General features: G+C 41.4%; 2 protein-coding genes across 2 annotated transcripts in view; one reads left to right on the top strand and one right to left on the bottom strand.

The window, feature by feature from the left end:
- The window catches only part of FAM162A (family with sequence similarity 162 member A), a gene marked incomplete at its 5' end in the record, with an annotated part of 29,387 nt that extends 18,427 nt beyond the window's left edge, over positions 1-10,960 (top strand). The window contains 4 exon segments of the mRNA NM_001133393.1: positions 1,031-1,153; positions 2,567-2,672; positions 5,923-6,031; positions 8,371-10,960. Coding sequence (NP_001126865.1) covers positions 1,031-1,153; positions 2,567-2,672; positions 5,923-6,031; positions 8,371-8,463 — 431 coding nt within the window. The 3' untranslated portion in view covers positions 8,464-10,960.
- An 80-nt stretch (positions 10,961-11,040) lies between these two features.
- WDR5B (WD repeat domain 5B) lies at positions 11,041-14,691 on the bottom strand. Its single transcript, NM_001133741.1, is given in 2 exon segments — positions 11,041-12,418; positions 12,449-14,691. A coding segment is annotated over 1 exon segment (993 nt). The 5' UTR covers positions 14,144-14,691; the 3' UTR covers positions 11,041-12,418; positions 12,449-13,150.
- Positions 14,692-15,727: the final 1,036 nt, after the last annotated feature.

Raw genomic sequence — 15,727 nt, 5'->3', positions numbered from 1 at the left:
GAAAGGCCATAGATCAACAGCATCCCAAGGCAGAAGAATTTCTCCTAGTCAGAACAAAATGGAGTCTCCTATGCCCACCTCTTTCTACACAGACACAGCAACAATCTGATCTCTCCTTCCTTTCCCCACACTTCCCCCCCTTCTTTTCAACAAAACCGCCATCGTCCTCATGGCCCGCTCCCGATGGTTGCTGTCTCTTCGGAGCTGTTGGGTACACCTCCCAGACAGGGCGGCCGGGCAGAGGCGTTCCTCACCTCCCAGACAGGGCTGCCGGGCAGAGGCGCTCCTCACCTCCCAGACAGGGCAGCCGGGCAGAGGCGCTCCTCACCTCCCAGACAGGGCGGCCAGGCAGAGGAGCTCCTCACTTCCCAGACGGGGCGGCCGGGCAGAGACGCTCCTCACTTCCCAGACGGGGCGGCCGGGCAGAGACGCTCCTCACCTCCCAGACGGGGCAGCCTGGCAGAGGCGCTCCTCACTTCCTCCCAGACGGGGTGGCAGCCAGGCAGAGGCGCTCCTCACCTCCCAGACGGGGCGGCCGGGCAGAGGCGCTCCTCACTTCCCTGATGGGGCGGCCGGGCAGAGGCGAGGAGCAAGGCTTTCTAGAGTCACTTGCTGACCACTACAGCCCCCTAACCAGTTTATCAGCATCGTATTGGCAACTTGGTGACCTAGTTTATCACTTTTGGGAGGTTACTAATCTTTACCTAAACAGCCCTGATGCCATAATACATAATATTGCCACCAGAGCCATTGTTATGATAAGACGCATGTGGGAAGTACTTATTTAAAATTTACAGCTGATAACATTTTTATGTTGTAAATTCCTAATTTCCTAATCAATAAAACATTTATAGTTTAAAACAGCATCAAGCATAGCACTTTAAATATAGTATGTGTATCTTACATATAGTAAATTCATTTCCTAAATGAACTTTTATAAATGAAACGTAACTTGCAGGTATTTCTTATTTTGAGAAAACATCACATTTTCTTTCTTTCTTTCTTTGAAACATTTTTCTCTCTTTTTTAGGAAGCTGTTTTAGGTTATGTGAAAGAGATGTTTTCTCATCTCTAAGGCTTACCAGAAGCTCTGATTTGAAGAGAATAAATGGATTTTGCACGAAACCACAGGAAAGTCCCAGAGCTCCATCCCGTAAGTTTTTATTTTTTTCTATTTATGGAGTAGGTAGCTCCCAAAGAGTAGAAAAACTTGGAATCAAAAGAACCCAAAAGAGAAGAGGTTCCTATATCATACCCTCCCATGTAAAGAGAACACATTATGTTCACATTGTGCATGTGCACATGACCAATATGAGCACAACATGGGAGGCCTGATGGAGGCCCATGTTCCTACATCATGCAACGCGGGAGGCCTGAGGGAGGCCCATGTTCCTACATCATGCAACGCAGGAGGCCTGAGGGAGGCCCATGTTCCTACATCATGCAACGCGGGAGGCCTGAGGGAGGCCCATGTTCCTACATCATACCTCCCATGTTTTACTCATATGCAGGCCCATCTTCCTACATCACACTTCTCATGTTTTACTCATACGTAGGCCCATGTTCCTACAGCAGACCTCCCATGTTGTACTAATATTGGTCATGGGCACATGTACAGTAGTTTCTTCATTTTTAGCATTTGTCATTTTCATCTTCTTGCCTGTAGGGTTGGACTGGAGCTTTCTGTAGGAGAATGGATGCACCAAAGTAAATAGTAGTCCAGAAATTATGTTTTAAAGAACTCCAAAGATGAACCAAATTAAGATATTATGCGTTAGGTAAAAATATAAGCAGGGCCTTCTCCTTATCACCCTCACTGGCTCTCCCTTTGCACTGATTTTTATCTCTATTCCCGACTTATTAATGAAATGACTCAGATGGCATATATTCCCTTCAGACTCAACAAATCTTTAAGTAGTATTCATGCTCTTTCCTTGCCCAACTGGGTCTTTTCCCGTCTTCTTTTAGTTACAATACTGCTGTTGTCTTAGTCATCCAAGTTTGAGCTTCTTCGTGACTCCTTCCTCTTTGGCTTAACCAGTCTCCACATTCTTTCAGTCATCCTCAGACTGACTTCATCTCTCTTTCCACTGCTACAACTCTGGTTCAGAGAATATCCCCTCACCCTTGTATTACAGTCTCCCATTTGGACTTTTTGCCCACTCTACCCTGTCCCCCTTTTCTCTCTCCATCCATTGTACAGATAATAAGCCTTCCTAAGACATTAGTTTCTTCCTTGTTTCAAAATGTACAGTAGTTCCCAATCAAGTCTAAACCCCTTAGCCTGACATTCAAGATCTGGTAAAATCTGATTGTACCTTACAAACTTTTTCTTAGTCTACTGAAGTCAGACAAGCTCCTCACCGTTTCCTTGGGATTTTATAATCTTATTTGGAAAATGAAGCATCCTAAGAAATTCCATTCAAATAAAGTTCTAATTAACTTCAGGTTTCTCAGTGTTTCTGTTTAGTGACTAGTTAAAAAGCACTAATACCATTTTTCTGTTGTTAAATTTGAGAGTTACAATCTCAAACACGTAAAATTTCTTGTCTGGTTTTTCTCATAGGCACTTACAACAGAGTGCCTTTACACAAACCTACGGAATGGCAGAAAAAGATCCTCGTATGGTCAGGTCGCTTCAAAAAGGAAGATGAAATCCCAGAGACTGTCTCGTGAGTGCTGAATTTAGTATTACAAGCAGCTTTCATTTCTCACTGATCTAAGGGAAAAGCAATGCCTCTGAGTTCCAACTGTTTAAAACTTTTCAACCAAATTTGAAAACATTTTTCACTTTTCCAAATGTTTTATCTTTGGTAAGTACTTGGAATATAAACAATGCTAGAAAACCTGTGTATTATCATTGTTACGTTACATAGTGACTAGTGAAGAACTGTCAGGTACTCTGAAGTCAATTGATTATTTGATTTCATCCCCTGGCTACAGAAGTGTGACTTTTTTAAAGTTTGTTTTTAATCTAGGTATATAAATTAAGTACCATTGACAATGACTATATTCCCCCAAATCCACTTAAGTACTCAACCTTAGGCATAAAAGTATTTAATTGCAATATTCTGGAATTCAGGAAAGAGTGCTTCCTGTCACCAACTTCCTTAAACCTAAGGGAAGGGATCTTGGCTGGGATCTTGGAACTTTTTCAGAGTTTGTAGATGATGAGTGCAGGTTCCTCCAACACAGTTTCTCAACTCAGTACTATTGATATTTGGGGCTTGATAATGCTTTGTGGCAGGGGGGTGTCCTATTTGTTGGAAGATGTTTGGCAGCATCCCCGGCTTCTGCCCCCTAGATGCCTGTAGCATTGCCGCAGTGCTGACAACCAGAAATGTCTCCAGACACTGCCAAATGTCCAAGGGGCACCAGCGAGGTGGGAATCTCCCCTGGTTGAGAACCAGTGCCCTAGCCTCATGTTAAAGACCCTAACTGGCTGGCATCTTGGCTAAAAAGAGATTCTGAGAAATAGATGTCATCTCCCCTGTGAGGCATCATCCTATTCAGGGACAGGGACTTTGGACAAAGCTCTTGGAAGTTCCCTGTTGGCAAGAAACTATTCCTGGATCTTCTGGTCTCTGGTTTCAAGTCATGACTGAAAAAGATCTGAGCTCATTCAGGATTTCTTTCCCAGGGAAATATGTAGTATTTACTTTCTGTTTACAACAGCTTTAATAGAGCTTTTCTGCTTCTGCCAGTCAAATTGATAGCACATTACTTTAACTAGAATTATTTCAGCAGGAAAGCCCTAGTTTTTCTTAGCTCAAGTCATGTATTCTTCTGGGAAATAAGAGAATACTGGAAATAACAGTGACATCAGGTTCTTGCCTATGCCCTAATTCTTCCTATACCAGCAGAAAATAAGCTGGTATACACCCATGGCCCTAGCAGATGCTGTATAGGCTTTGCTATAGAACACCTTTCTCAGTCTGCCTAATAGTTGGTTCCAAGATCCCCTCAGGCCCAAAATACTACGTCACGAATCACTCTGGAAGGGTCTTTTCTGGGCCTGGGCAGCCATTTATCCTTGTGCTGGTAGTTCTGAAGAGGCACTGCTTAACTTGCCCGTTCCTATTACTCCCTTATGGGATGGATTACTTTTCATGAGGATCATGGCACTTCAAATCCCATAAAATACCGTCAACATGGGAAGTCAGTTTGTGGTTAGTGGAATCTCAGGTGCTCCTAACTGACCAATTTGACAATCCTTAGCAGTTGTCTTGGGTTCCTGCCAGCCTGCAGGCCCAGCTTAAGTGCCTGGAGAACCCCGTCCACATGCTGCCTCACAGGTCCCAGCTGCTACATCACATTGTACATGGCTTAATCATCTTCCTCCTTCCACCTGCAACATCCCAGACCCTTTGCCTCCTTCCAAGCATTTTTAAAGTACTCCCCTCCCCAATTTTAAAAGTAATATATGTTAAATATCTCAGGGGAAAGAAAGCACTTCAATCCCATCATCTAGAGATAATCATTTCCTATTTACACATCTACTGAGAAGGACATAAGTTAATCCTGGGCCCCATAAGGGCTCCACATCCCCTGCCTTGAGGTTCTGCCAGACACCGAGGTAACAGAATCGTGACCACCAGGTGTGGCAATGCATGCCTATAGCCCCGGCTGCTCAGGAGGCTGAGGCAGGAGGATCGCTTCAGTCTAAGATTTTGAGTCCAGCCTGGGCAACATGGTAAGTCCCCATCTCTTTAAATAAAGTAGATTAAAAATAGAACCATGACTCACTGCCTACTTGCAAAATCACCAAGGTAGATTGGCCTTCTCTTTAGACTCTTCTATGTTAAGCCTCTTAGCTTTCACACAAGAATGATGAACCAACCGGCCGGGTGCGGTGGCTAACGCCTGTAATCCCAGCACTTTGGGAGGCCGAGGCAGGCGGATCATGAGGTCAGGAGATCAAGACCATCCTGGCTAACACGGTGAAACCCTGTCTCTACTAAAAATACAAAAAATTAGCCCGGCGTAGTGGCGGGCGCCTGTAGTCCCAGCTACTCGGGAGGCTGAGGTGGGAGAATGGCGTGAACCCGGGAGGCGGAGCTTGCAGTGAGCCGAGATCGCGCCACTGCACTCCAGCCTGGGCGACAGAGCCAGACTCCGTCTCAAAAAAAATAAAATAAAATAAAAAAGAATGATGAACCAACCGTCAACTTTTTTTTAAGGCACATGGGTCTGTATTCAGTGGATAGGTTAGAAGAGCTGCACTTTGGCACTTGCCAAAGACCACAATATCAAGTTCACTGTCACTCAATTTTAGCAAAACATTTGTTTAAAAAGATAAATATTAAGGAGCATTGCTTAAAGGATCTTCCTACTATTTTAGATATTCTCAAATCTATTCTGGGTTCAAGACAGAGAGCAAAAAGCTGGGTATATGGAGCACATTGGTTAACTTTCTCCAATGTTTGATCTTTCTGAATTGTGCTTTGTGTTGAAACATATGAAGTTTATTGTAGTATCTGTTGTCAAGATGTTTTCAGACGATGACTAGATCACATAATGTCTTCTTAAGAACCTCAGGGAGAAATGACTGTTTCACTTCTAGCATTTATAGGCTGCTTGGAAACCTGAGAGCCAAAATTGGGGTCCACCATAGCAAGTGTAGATTAATATGCCTTGCCCTTTTTTTTTTTTTTTTGGCTTTGTTGTTCTCTTTTTGTTTTCTTCTTTTGTACTTAATTGTGTGCTATCTTGTATTTTATATATAAATGAGTTACGAAAAATGCCTCATCCTCCCCAAAGTCCTATGAGATCTCTAGGCCCTTTTTGAAGAGATCTCTAGGTCTCCCTATTTATATTTATAGACACTACTACATTTTGAATTTATACACAGCCTTTTATCCTGCGCAACTTCAGAAAGGGAAAAGTTAATAACTTTCTCTCATGATCTCATTGTATTACTAGGTTGGAGATGCTTGATACTGCAAAGAACAAGATGCGAGTGAAGATCAGCTATCTAATGATTGCCCTGACGGTGGTAGGATGCATCTGCATGGTTATTGAGGGCAAGAAGGTGAGAAGGGGTTTCTTCTCTATCCAGTGTGTATGTTCTCCACCAAGAACCTAGAATAAATCAGGGATTGACCCTTGTATTTACCCTCTGAGAAGAGGAGGCTACTTTCTACATTACATGAGAAAAGATAAGCAAAAAAATAAGACATATTGGGAACAAGCCTGGAATATCATCCTTGGGGATAGATAGCAAATCCTAACTTTGGCGTGGTGAAGAAGAACTAAATTCATTTTGTGTAATGTAAATTTAAAAAGTGTTGCTGATGGCAGATGTCATAATGTAAATTAAGAAATAGGACACTGGCATATTTAATAACCCATTGCGTATTTCCAGAGTGCTCTTGGTACCCAAGTGTATTTACCCTCACCATAACTGCCTTCAGCATGGTGAGCTTCTTAGCGGGGTTCTTTATTTGAAGCTCAGCCAGACAGGGCCATGTGTCTAAGGACCACAGCTCCTAAGTAGTACATAGGAATACAAGTCCAGAAATCTTTAGCACAGATTATAATTAATAGCTATCACTAATTGAACACTCACTGCATTCCAGGTACTTTTCTGGCTGGTATCTCATCTGAACCTCACAAAAACACTATAAGATAAGTATTATTAGGACCTGATTTATAGATGAGGAAAACTATAGCTTAGAAAGCGTTAGTAATTCGCCCAAGGCCACATATCTCCTTAATGACGAGCCACAATGTGAACCTAGACCCAATTCAGGTAATAGGAAAATTGCTCCCATTTATTGAGTGCTTATTATGTAACAGGCACTGTTAAGCTCACTTAATCACCCCCATAACCCTAAGAGGTAAATAGTTTTCCCAAACTCACACAGCTAACAAGTGGCAAGATAAAAATTTAGACCCAAGTTTGCAGGTTACCAAACCTCATACTATACTATCTTGCTATAAAGCTATAGTTGTTTTTATATTCAGCAGCTTTGGTCAAATTCTTCTTTTAATACCATGTATAATTCTATATATCAGTTTCCATGTGGAAAGTGATGTCTTACAACTACTTTAAGATACTAAAAAGGTCCTTCTACACACCCACTCTTAACTGACTTTCTTATCCTCAGTAATTCCAGAGTAAAAGGAAATGTACTTTTGGCTGTCTTCAGTCTTGCAGTTAAATGGAAATACTGACCATTTTAGGCTGACCTCATGGGAGTACGAAGGGGCAAATGTGCTGAACTGGGTGAAGTTCTCTTGAAAACTCTGTTCCCACCCCACTTCATTTTTTTTTCTTGTCTCCCTCTTTGACCTCTCATGCATAGTTCTCAGATTAAAACCAGCAGAAACATGTGGACAGGACTGTGAGCTTGTAGGATTCTGAGAAATTTGCATTGCTTTTGTATACTCGATTGTACTATCTGAGTTTAAATACTCCAGAAGCAAATTATTCATGTGGAATCTCTTCTAGCATCATCCAGGGGTATATGCTGTGTATTTTAGAGAGTTCTTCTCCTGTTCTTTACCATAAAATTGTAACATTTTAGTTTTATGGAATTTCCATTTCCATAAATGCTACTGGAATGGAGAACTTTTGAACTTAATGTGATTTGGAAGAGAAAAATTAGCATTGTGTATTTTGCTCTCACCATCAACTTCCCTTTCTCCCCCCCGCCACCCACATACCCAATTCTTTTACATATGAAATTACACAGATAGAAGGAAATATCAGCTTAGGGTGCTAGTTTCACTTATTTGGTATAAAAGTTTTGAAACTGGCCAGTATGTAAGCTTCATAGAAATCTGACTGTTTACATGGAGGGAAACAAGGGAAGAGGACGGTTGCCTCCCCCACTCAAAGGATGGAATTGTAGTACAGATACTCGTGGAAATCATCAATGGTAGTATTTGGTTAAAGTCTGGGATTCCCAAAGCTGAATGTTTTTGGTAAAAGAGAAGTGAGGAACTAGAAGGATCTGAGTATGCAGATAAGTTGGGGAAGGAGAAATGGTAGCAACAAAGAAAAGTGAAAGAAGAAAAACAGGATAGAAATGGCAATGAGAAGGTATTTAGTATAAAAGAGAAGTGGGGTGGAATGAGAAGAAAGTATAAGAGAAAAGGAGAGGATAAAGACTGAAAGAAAGGGGCCAGAAGGGAAGAAAAAGGGGAGGTGTGGCACTTCTTACTTATGTTTGAATGGATGAGCTGCTGTTCTCGGAAGCATACGAGGAAGTTGAAGCACATGGAGGAGACTGCCGTGCTCAGTGTCCAAGCAGCAGAGGACTCCATGCCTCCATGCTTCTGTTAACCTGCTGTCATCAGTGCAAGGTAAAGACACCCTCCCCTGACCAGCATACAAATCACCTGTTCAAATCTGTTTTGCTTTAGGCTGCCCAAAGACACGAGTCTTTAACAAGCTTGAACTTAGAAAAGAAAGCTCGTCTGAGAGAGGAAGCAGCTATGAAGGCCAAAACAGAGTAGCAGAGGTATCCGTGTTGGCTGGATTTTGAAAATCCAGGAATTATGTTACAACGTGCCTGTATTAAAAAGGATGTGGTATGAGGATCCATTTCATAAAGTATGATTTGCCCAAACCTGTACCATTTCCGTATTTCTGCTGTAGAAGTAGAAATAAATTTTCTTAAATAATGACTGTGTTTTATTGTTTTGATCCAAGTAAAGTGTAACCTCTCAGCCTTTTGGAGAAAAATGAAACAATTTATTTCGACTTGAATACCAACTCTTTAGAGAAGCGGGTACCATATCTTACTTCTCTTCCCATTATCAAAGTAACCTCTCCACAGGCAAACTCATTTTGAAGAGATAAGGCCAGTTGAGTATATGGCCTAGGTGCAGCTTGGAGGGCCAGCCTTCTCAAATGCCCTGGTGTACTGGTGGGGAGGCTGCCCCCTAATAGAGCGAGCCCTGAGGAGCAGCCAGACCACATTCTATAATCTTTGAACATGCTGGCAGATGGAGGCTTTTAAGAGAACAGTTTTTTAAACATTCTGACAAGGTCCAGCCAGGAATTTCTAAGGACTTAGAAATCCCAGCATCATGGAGTTGCTTGGGGTCAACACAAGTCACCTCTTAGCTTCATGCCTTAGAATTCTCAACTGGCGGTTTTCCTACCACCTGAGAAACTAAATTTCTCATTTACAAAAATCTCATGGATTATTACTGTTAAAAGAGAAGTATTTGCACCTCATATATATCTCATTTACAGTTTGACTTTGGGATATCGAGTTGTCTCATATTTAGATATGAATACAGGTTTCTATTTTAAACATTGATTCTCACATGCTTTTTAATTATTCATGGATGACAAGTCATAGTAGTCGCCTCGTATCCACGGCTTTGCTTTCTGTGGTTTCAGTTACCTGAGGTCTGAAAATATTAAATAGAAAATTCCTATAACAATGCATAAGTTATAGATTACATACCATTCAGTGTAGCATGATGAAATCTCTTGCCAGTCTGTTCCATCTACCTGGGATGTGAATCATCCCTCTGTCTGGTGTATTCACACCGTATGTGCTAGCCGTCTCTGTTACCAGATCAGCTGTCGTGGAATCAGTGCTAGTGTTTGGGTAACTCTTATTTAATAATTGCCTCAAAGTGCATTGTGCTGTGCCTAATTTATAAAATAAACGGTATCATAGGTGTGTATGTATACGAAAAACATAGTATATGCAGGGTTGGTTACTATCCACAGTTTCAGGCATCTACTGGGGGGTCTTGGAATATATCCCCAGAGGGTAAGGGGTGACTACTATATACAGCCATGCCAACATGCTGGTTCTCAGAGAGTTATAAGAGAGATTAAAAATACATGCAGCTGTTTGGGCACTTTCTTCCCAAATAAAATACCCAGTAAAATGTAACATACTACTTACAGCTTGCTAATCTATCTGAGGATGTTTATGATGTCTGTCTATATACTTTATTTTAATTTGGCCTTAGCTTCTTTGTAGGTATCAAGTTACCACTTGCAAATTTATTTTCAAAAAGCATAGTTTCTTGTACATTTTAGAAGATTAGTTTTTCTTCTTTTGGGACACCTACACCAATGTTTTAAATATGGATAAATTTTAATGCGGAACTTCTTTTAAAAATAAGTAATCCTCTTCATAGAGCAGTACAACAAAAATGTGTTGTATCTTGGAGATTTACATTATAAATGTAGTAACATTTATGAGCTTAAGTTTAATGAAACCTTTTTTTTTTTAGAGACAGTCTTGCTCTGTCGCCCAGGCTAGAGGGCAGGGCATGATCTCAGCTCACTGCAACCTCCGTCTCCCGGGTTCAAGCAATTCTCGTGCCTCAGCCTCCTCAGTAACTGGCATTATAGGTGTGCACCACCACACCTGGCTAATTTTTGTATTTTTCATAAAGACGGGGGTTTCACCATGTTGGCCAGGCTGGTCTCAAACTCCTGACCTCAGGTGATCCGCCTCCCTCGGCCTCCCAAAGTGCTGGGATTACAGGCATGAGCCATGGTGCCTGGCCAAACGTTTTTATTACAAATATTACATTAAACTAAAGCTCACAACTGTTACTATGCATCAGGAATTAACAGTCATTTCTCATTTGTGTCATTCATATGACATATAGTGACTATCTCTTTATGGGTTAAATATCAGTTTCTTGGCCAGAATTCAAGACCTGCCCCTAACTAATCCTACTTCTCCCAATACCCTTATAGCACTCATACCCTACTAGTAACTCTGATATCTCATATTCCTCAGAATTTATCAAGCAAACGAAATTTAATGAGCACTACTCTAAGGTACCATAAACTACAAAAGAAGACAGTTTTGCCCTTGTTGCTTTCAGTTAAATTATTGTGCTACTTTTTGCTTAATTTCTAGTTTTTTTTGCGTGTTTATCATGTCTCCATAGGTAAAGTGGGCAGAAATCTTTTTCTACTTTACATTTCCTGTAAGTGCTGTTTGAATAAAGTTAATGTGTGAGGTTATGGTTACTTTTTATTTTTAATCAACATGATAGTTTTGGGAATTTATTACTAAAATTTATCAAAGCAGGCAAGGAATGAAATTGTATCCTTCACTGTCAAACATTACTTGAGTCCCTTTACTACACAAAAAAGCCAAAGAATACAAGAATACAGAGACATACTTCCTGATTCCACAGAACTCATAATCTGGAAACACAGCCCATGAAAGCATTTCAGTACAAACTGGTAAATAATAGGAACAGGAAAACCTAACTCAGCTGTCAGCTGTGGTTGCAGGCAGGCCGGCAGTGGATGGTTCCTTCAGTGATTTCTGAACTGAGTTTGAAGCATGGGCAGGAATTAGTAGGTCAGACACAGAACAAAGAAGAGCAGTCTTCATCAGACATTTAGCTTGCCTGAAAATCACAAGCACAATCTAAAAAGGTAGTGAAAGGTCCTTGAGAAACACCATTTATAATGTTGTTTTGGTTTTTAAAATTTTTAGACTCTTAGAATGAACCTAACCTTGGCGTATTTTTCCGGTTTTTATTCTATGGACCATTTCATATCCCATCACACAGAATATTACCAAAAGTGTGTAGGTAGCATCTGGCATGTCTCTCCAGTCCTCCACCACCATCCCAGGCTTATGCACTTGTTCATCTTATCTCCCAAACCAGAAACCCTGGAATTATTCCAAATTCCCTTGCTCCCCTCTTTTAATCAATCATCCTGTCCTGTCAACTTTACTTCTAAATATGTCTCAAATACACTGATCCTCTAGGATAGTCACTGAGAGGAATGGAAAATTGTCCAGTGATCGACAAATGAAATTAATAATAGGTCTCAAGATTAGAAGTCAGTTTTCAAAGAAATACAAGTGGCCAACAAACACAAAAAAATGCTCAACATCACTAATCATCAGAGGAATACAAAATATAACCACAATAAGATACTCACTTAAACCAGTTAGAATGGCTATTATTAAAAAGTCAAAAAATGGCTGGGTACAGTGGCTCATGCCTGTAATCCCAGCACTTTGGAAGGCCGAGGCAGGTGGATCACTTGAGGCCAGGAGTTCAAGACCAGCCTCGAACATGGTGAAACCCTGTCTCTACTAAAAATACAAACATTAGCCAGGCATGGTGGCACGCCTGTAATCCTAGCTGCCTGGGATGTTGAGACATGAGAATTGCTTGATCCCGGGAGGCAGAGGTTGCAGTGAGCCAAGATTGTGCCACTGCACTCCAGCCTGGGCAACAGAGACTGTCTCAAAAAGAGTCATGGCAAAGATGCAGAGTAAAGGCACAGCTTATACACTGTTGAGAGGAATGTACATTTGTACAACCTCTATGGAAAACAGTATGGAGATTTTTCAACTAAAAACTACCATTCGATCCAGCAATCCCACTAGTAGGTATCTACCCAAAGGAAATTTATATTTTAAAATCACCTGCACTGTTTATCGCAGCACTATTCATAATAGTGCTGTTTATCGCAGCACTATTCGTAATAGCAAAGTTATGGAACCAACCTAAGGGTCCATCAAGAGATGACTGGTAAAGAAAATGTGGTGTATATACTTATATACATATCCAGATGACTGCATAAAGAAATGTGGCATATATACTTATATACATACACATATATGCATACACACACAATACACACCACGGAATACTACTCAGCCATAAAAAAAGAATGCAATCTTGTCTTTTGCAACAACATGGATGGACCTGGAGGCCATTAAGTGAAGTAATGATACAGAAAGTCAAAAACCACATGTTCTCATAAGTGGGAGATAAAACAATGTGTACACCTGGACATGGAGAGCAGAATCATAGACACTAGAGCCTTCAACGTGGGAGTGGGGTGAGAGATGGGAAAGTATTTACTAGGTACAATGTATACTATTTGGGTGAGGGTATACTAAGCCCAGATTTCACCACTATGCAATATATCCCTGTAATAAAAGTGACATAGATATAAATCTATAAAAATTATAAAAAGTTTCTCAAAAAAGATTGGTAGTCAGAAGCTCTGAATTCTAGATGTGCTTTTTCACCTATCTCATTTTGTAAATGTAGTGTTTGAATCTCAAAATTTAACAATAGACAATTTTAAAAATACCAAACTGCCAAAATTAAACCATCTTTTTAAATATCTAAGTTTTTTGGCCAACTTGGCTCTACTATTTGATTTCCAAAGGGATTAGTGGTTACTCATCCATAGTTTAATTGTTTTGTCATTTTCTAATGCTGCTGATGCGATGAGGTTTTCTGTAGGATGACAAGCTGCTGAGATCACGACATCTGTATGGCCTTGTAATTTCTGTACAATCTCTTTAGTCTGAAGGTTCCAAATGTAAACGAGGTTATCCTCGGAACCAGACACAATCCACTTTCCACCAGTAACTGAAAAATTGGCAAATATGCAATATTTCTCATTCTTATGACCAGTGTATGTTTTCAGGCACCTGCCTCTGCTGTAATCCCATAGTTTAAGAGTGTTGTCCAAAGTTGCAGTGAGAATGTATTTACCATTTGGAGAAAATTTTACAAAAGAGACAGGAGGGTTATCATCATCAACGAGCGTTTTTAAACACTGACCTGATGCAGCATCCCAGATTCTACAGAGACCATCATAGCTGCCTGACACTATCAAGGACCCACTACAATTAAAATGAACAGCAGAAACTGGGTCAGAATGAGCAGACAAAGTCTTGAGACACTTTCCTGTTTTCACCTCCCATATTTTCACAGTCTCATCAAAAGATCCCGAGATTATAAGGTTGGATGGCGGATTGAAGTTACAACAAAAGACATAATTACTGTGCCCCTTCAGTGTTTTCAAACATTTTCCAGATCTCATATCCCATAATTTTAGAGTTTTATCATCTGAGGCAGAAACAAGACGACTGGAATCTGATGACCAAGCAACATCCGATATTTCCAAATTATGACCATAGAGTGTTCTCTCGTATTTTCCATCATATGCTCCCCAAATTATGATTAGCCTATCAGCAGAAGAACTTGCTAGCCATTCGCCATTAGGACTAAACTTAACTGATGACACTGCTTCCGTGTGTCCCACGAGAGTACATTTGAGAGCATAGTTTGGGTTTTCAGGCACTTCCTTGCTCTGATTGGCCGATGAGGAGAGGGCCAACTGTGCTTTGGCGTCTCCTGACTCCTTGGTTGCCATAGTTCTGAAGCTCCAAGTTAGCAGGTGTACTAGGCGTTCAGCCCTGAACCAGGCAGTCCAGTACTTTGGCTTTCTGCCCAGCAAAATGAAGATAAACGCACTGGATTTTAAAATGTACAGTTTTGAAAGCTTAAAGTTTCTGGACAGTCTTTAAACTGTGAAATAGACGGAATCAGCAGTACGGCTTGGACTTCAGGTTTTCATCTTTTTGTTAAGTACTTGAGAAATACTGTTAGAAGGATCCTGCGCGCCGTCAGCAAGTAGGACACAAATGTTCGGCATTCCGTTAATATGTAAAGCCTTCAAAGCAGGGACGACGCAAGGGGCACTCTCTACAGAAAGTATTCTTTCACCGCCGCCCCCCTCCCCAGGTCGAAATGTTTCAGAATGCTGAGCAAGCCCTACCAGTCAGGCTAGGTACTTGAAGATGAATGAACCGCCGCTTTTAGCGGATTTCAGAAGCTAAAAGCCTACGAAGCCACCGAAACTGGACACTGGCCTGTAGGCTACTTTTGCACGTACCAGCAGATGTGCACTGCCGCTTCAATCGCCAACAAAACCGGAAAAGCAGCCTGGCGCATGTGCAAAGGAAGTCCCTCCTACACTACCGCGCCGAGATGACCAATGGGAGACGGCCGTCTGCGCCTGCGCAAAAAAGTCGCCAATGTTCATTTCCGGACTTTTTCGCCCCGCCCTTCAAATGTGAAAGCGACTGCCTTTTTGTGTTGAGTGCATTAGCTGGACAGGGTCTGTCCCAGACCTGATTGGATAGTGTGGGAAGCAGTGGATCGTTATTTCAAAAACCATTTCTTTTTGGAAATTGTCACAGAGAAGGACTACATTTGCTGATGCCTACCTTAGCTGCAGGTTTAGGCCCACACTTGACGCGTAAGCTGCCTAAACGGCAGCTAACGTAGATCCACCCAGACGCCGGAAACGGGGGAAGCTCCTGCTTTGCATGGGTTCCGCTCCCTCCTGTTTGTTGTAGTGTGGAGCCTGGTGGCATGTGTGGCGACGGGGTCACAGGGGGCGGGTGACAGAATTTATGCCATATTGTAAAATTCCTGGTTTAAGTTTCCCCTGTAAAAGTTTCGTAAAGGTTAAGAAACGTGTCTGTTGGGGTCCTTTAAAAGCCGGTGCTCTGCTGGGAGTAACGAGCAAACGTTTGTTTTAGCATCTACGGCTTAAGCTTCCATAGAGAAGTCGGGATCTCAAAGTTGCTTGAAACAGAAAAGGACAAAGAGGTTGGTAGAATAGGGTAACAGATGGATAAGGTTACTCTTAAGGAGGCTTTAGAGAGCTTCCCCCAGTTTTAGGAGATGATTAATGGTCATGAAAGTGTGTAAAATATACATGCTATTGAAGTTACAATGAAAGACATAATTACTGTGCCCCTTCAGTGTTTTCAAACATTTTCCAGATCTCACATCCCATAATTTTAGTTTTATCATCTGAGGCAGAAACAAGACGTCTGGAATCTGATGACCAGGCAGACTTTTAAACAATAGGTTTACCAAAAAACTGGAAGCCCTACTAGTTTCTCCAACCTGTAGTTGCTCAATAAACAGTGCCCGAGGCCAAGCA

Source organism: Pongo abelii, chromosome 2, assembly GCF_028885655.2.
Source record: "Pongo abelii isolate AG06213 chromosome 2, NHGRI_mPonAbe1-v2.0_pri, whole genome shotgun sequence".
Taxonomy (NCBI): Eukaryota; Metazoa; Chordata; class Mammalia; order Primates; family Hominidae; genus Pongo; species Pongo abelii.
This window is presented reverse-complemented; position numbering and strand designations above follow the sequence as displayed.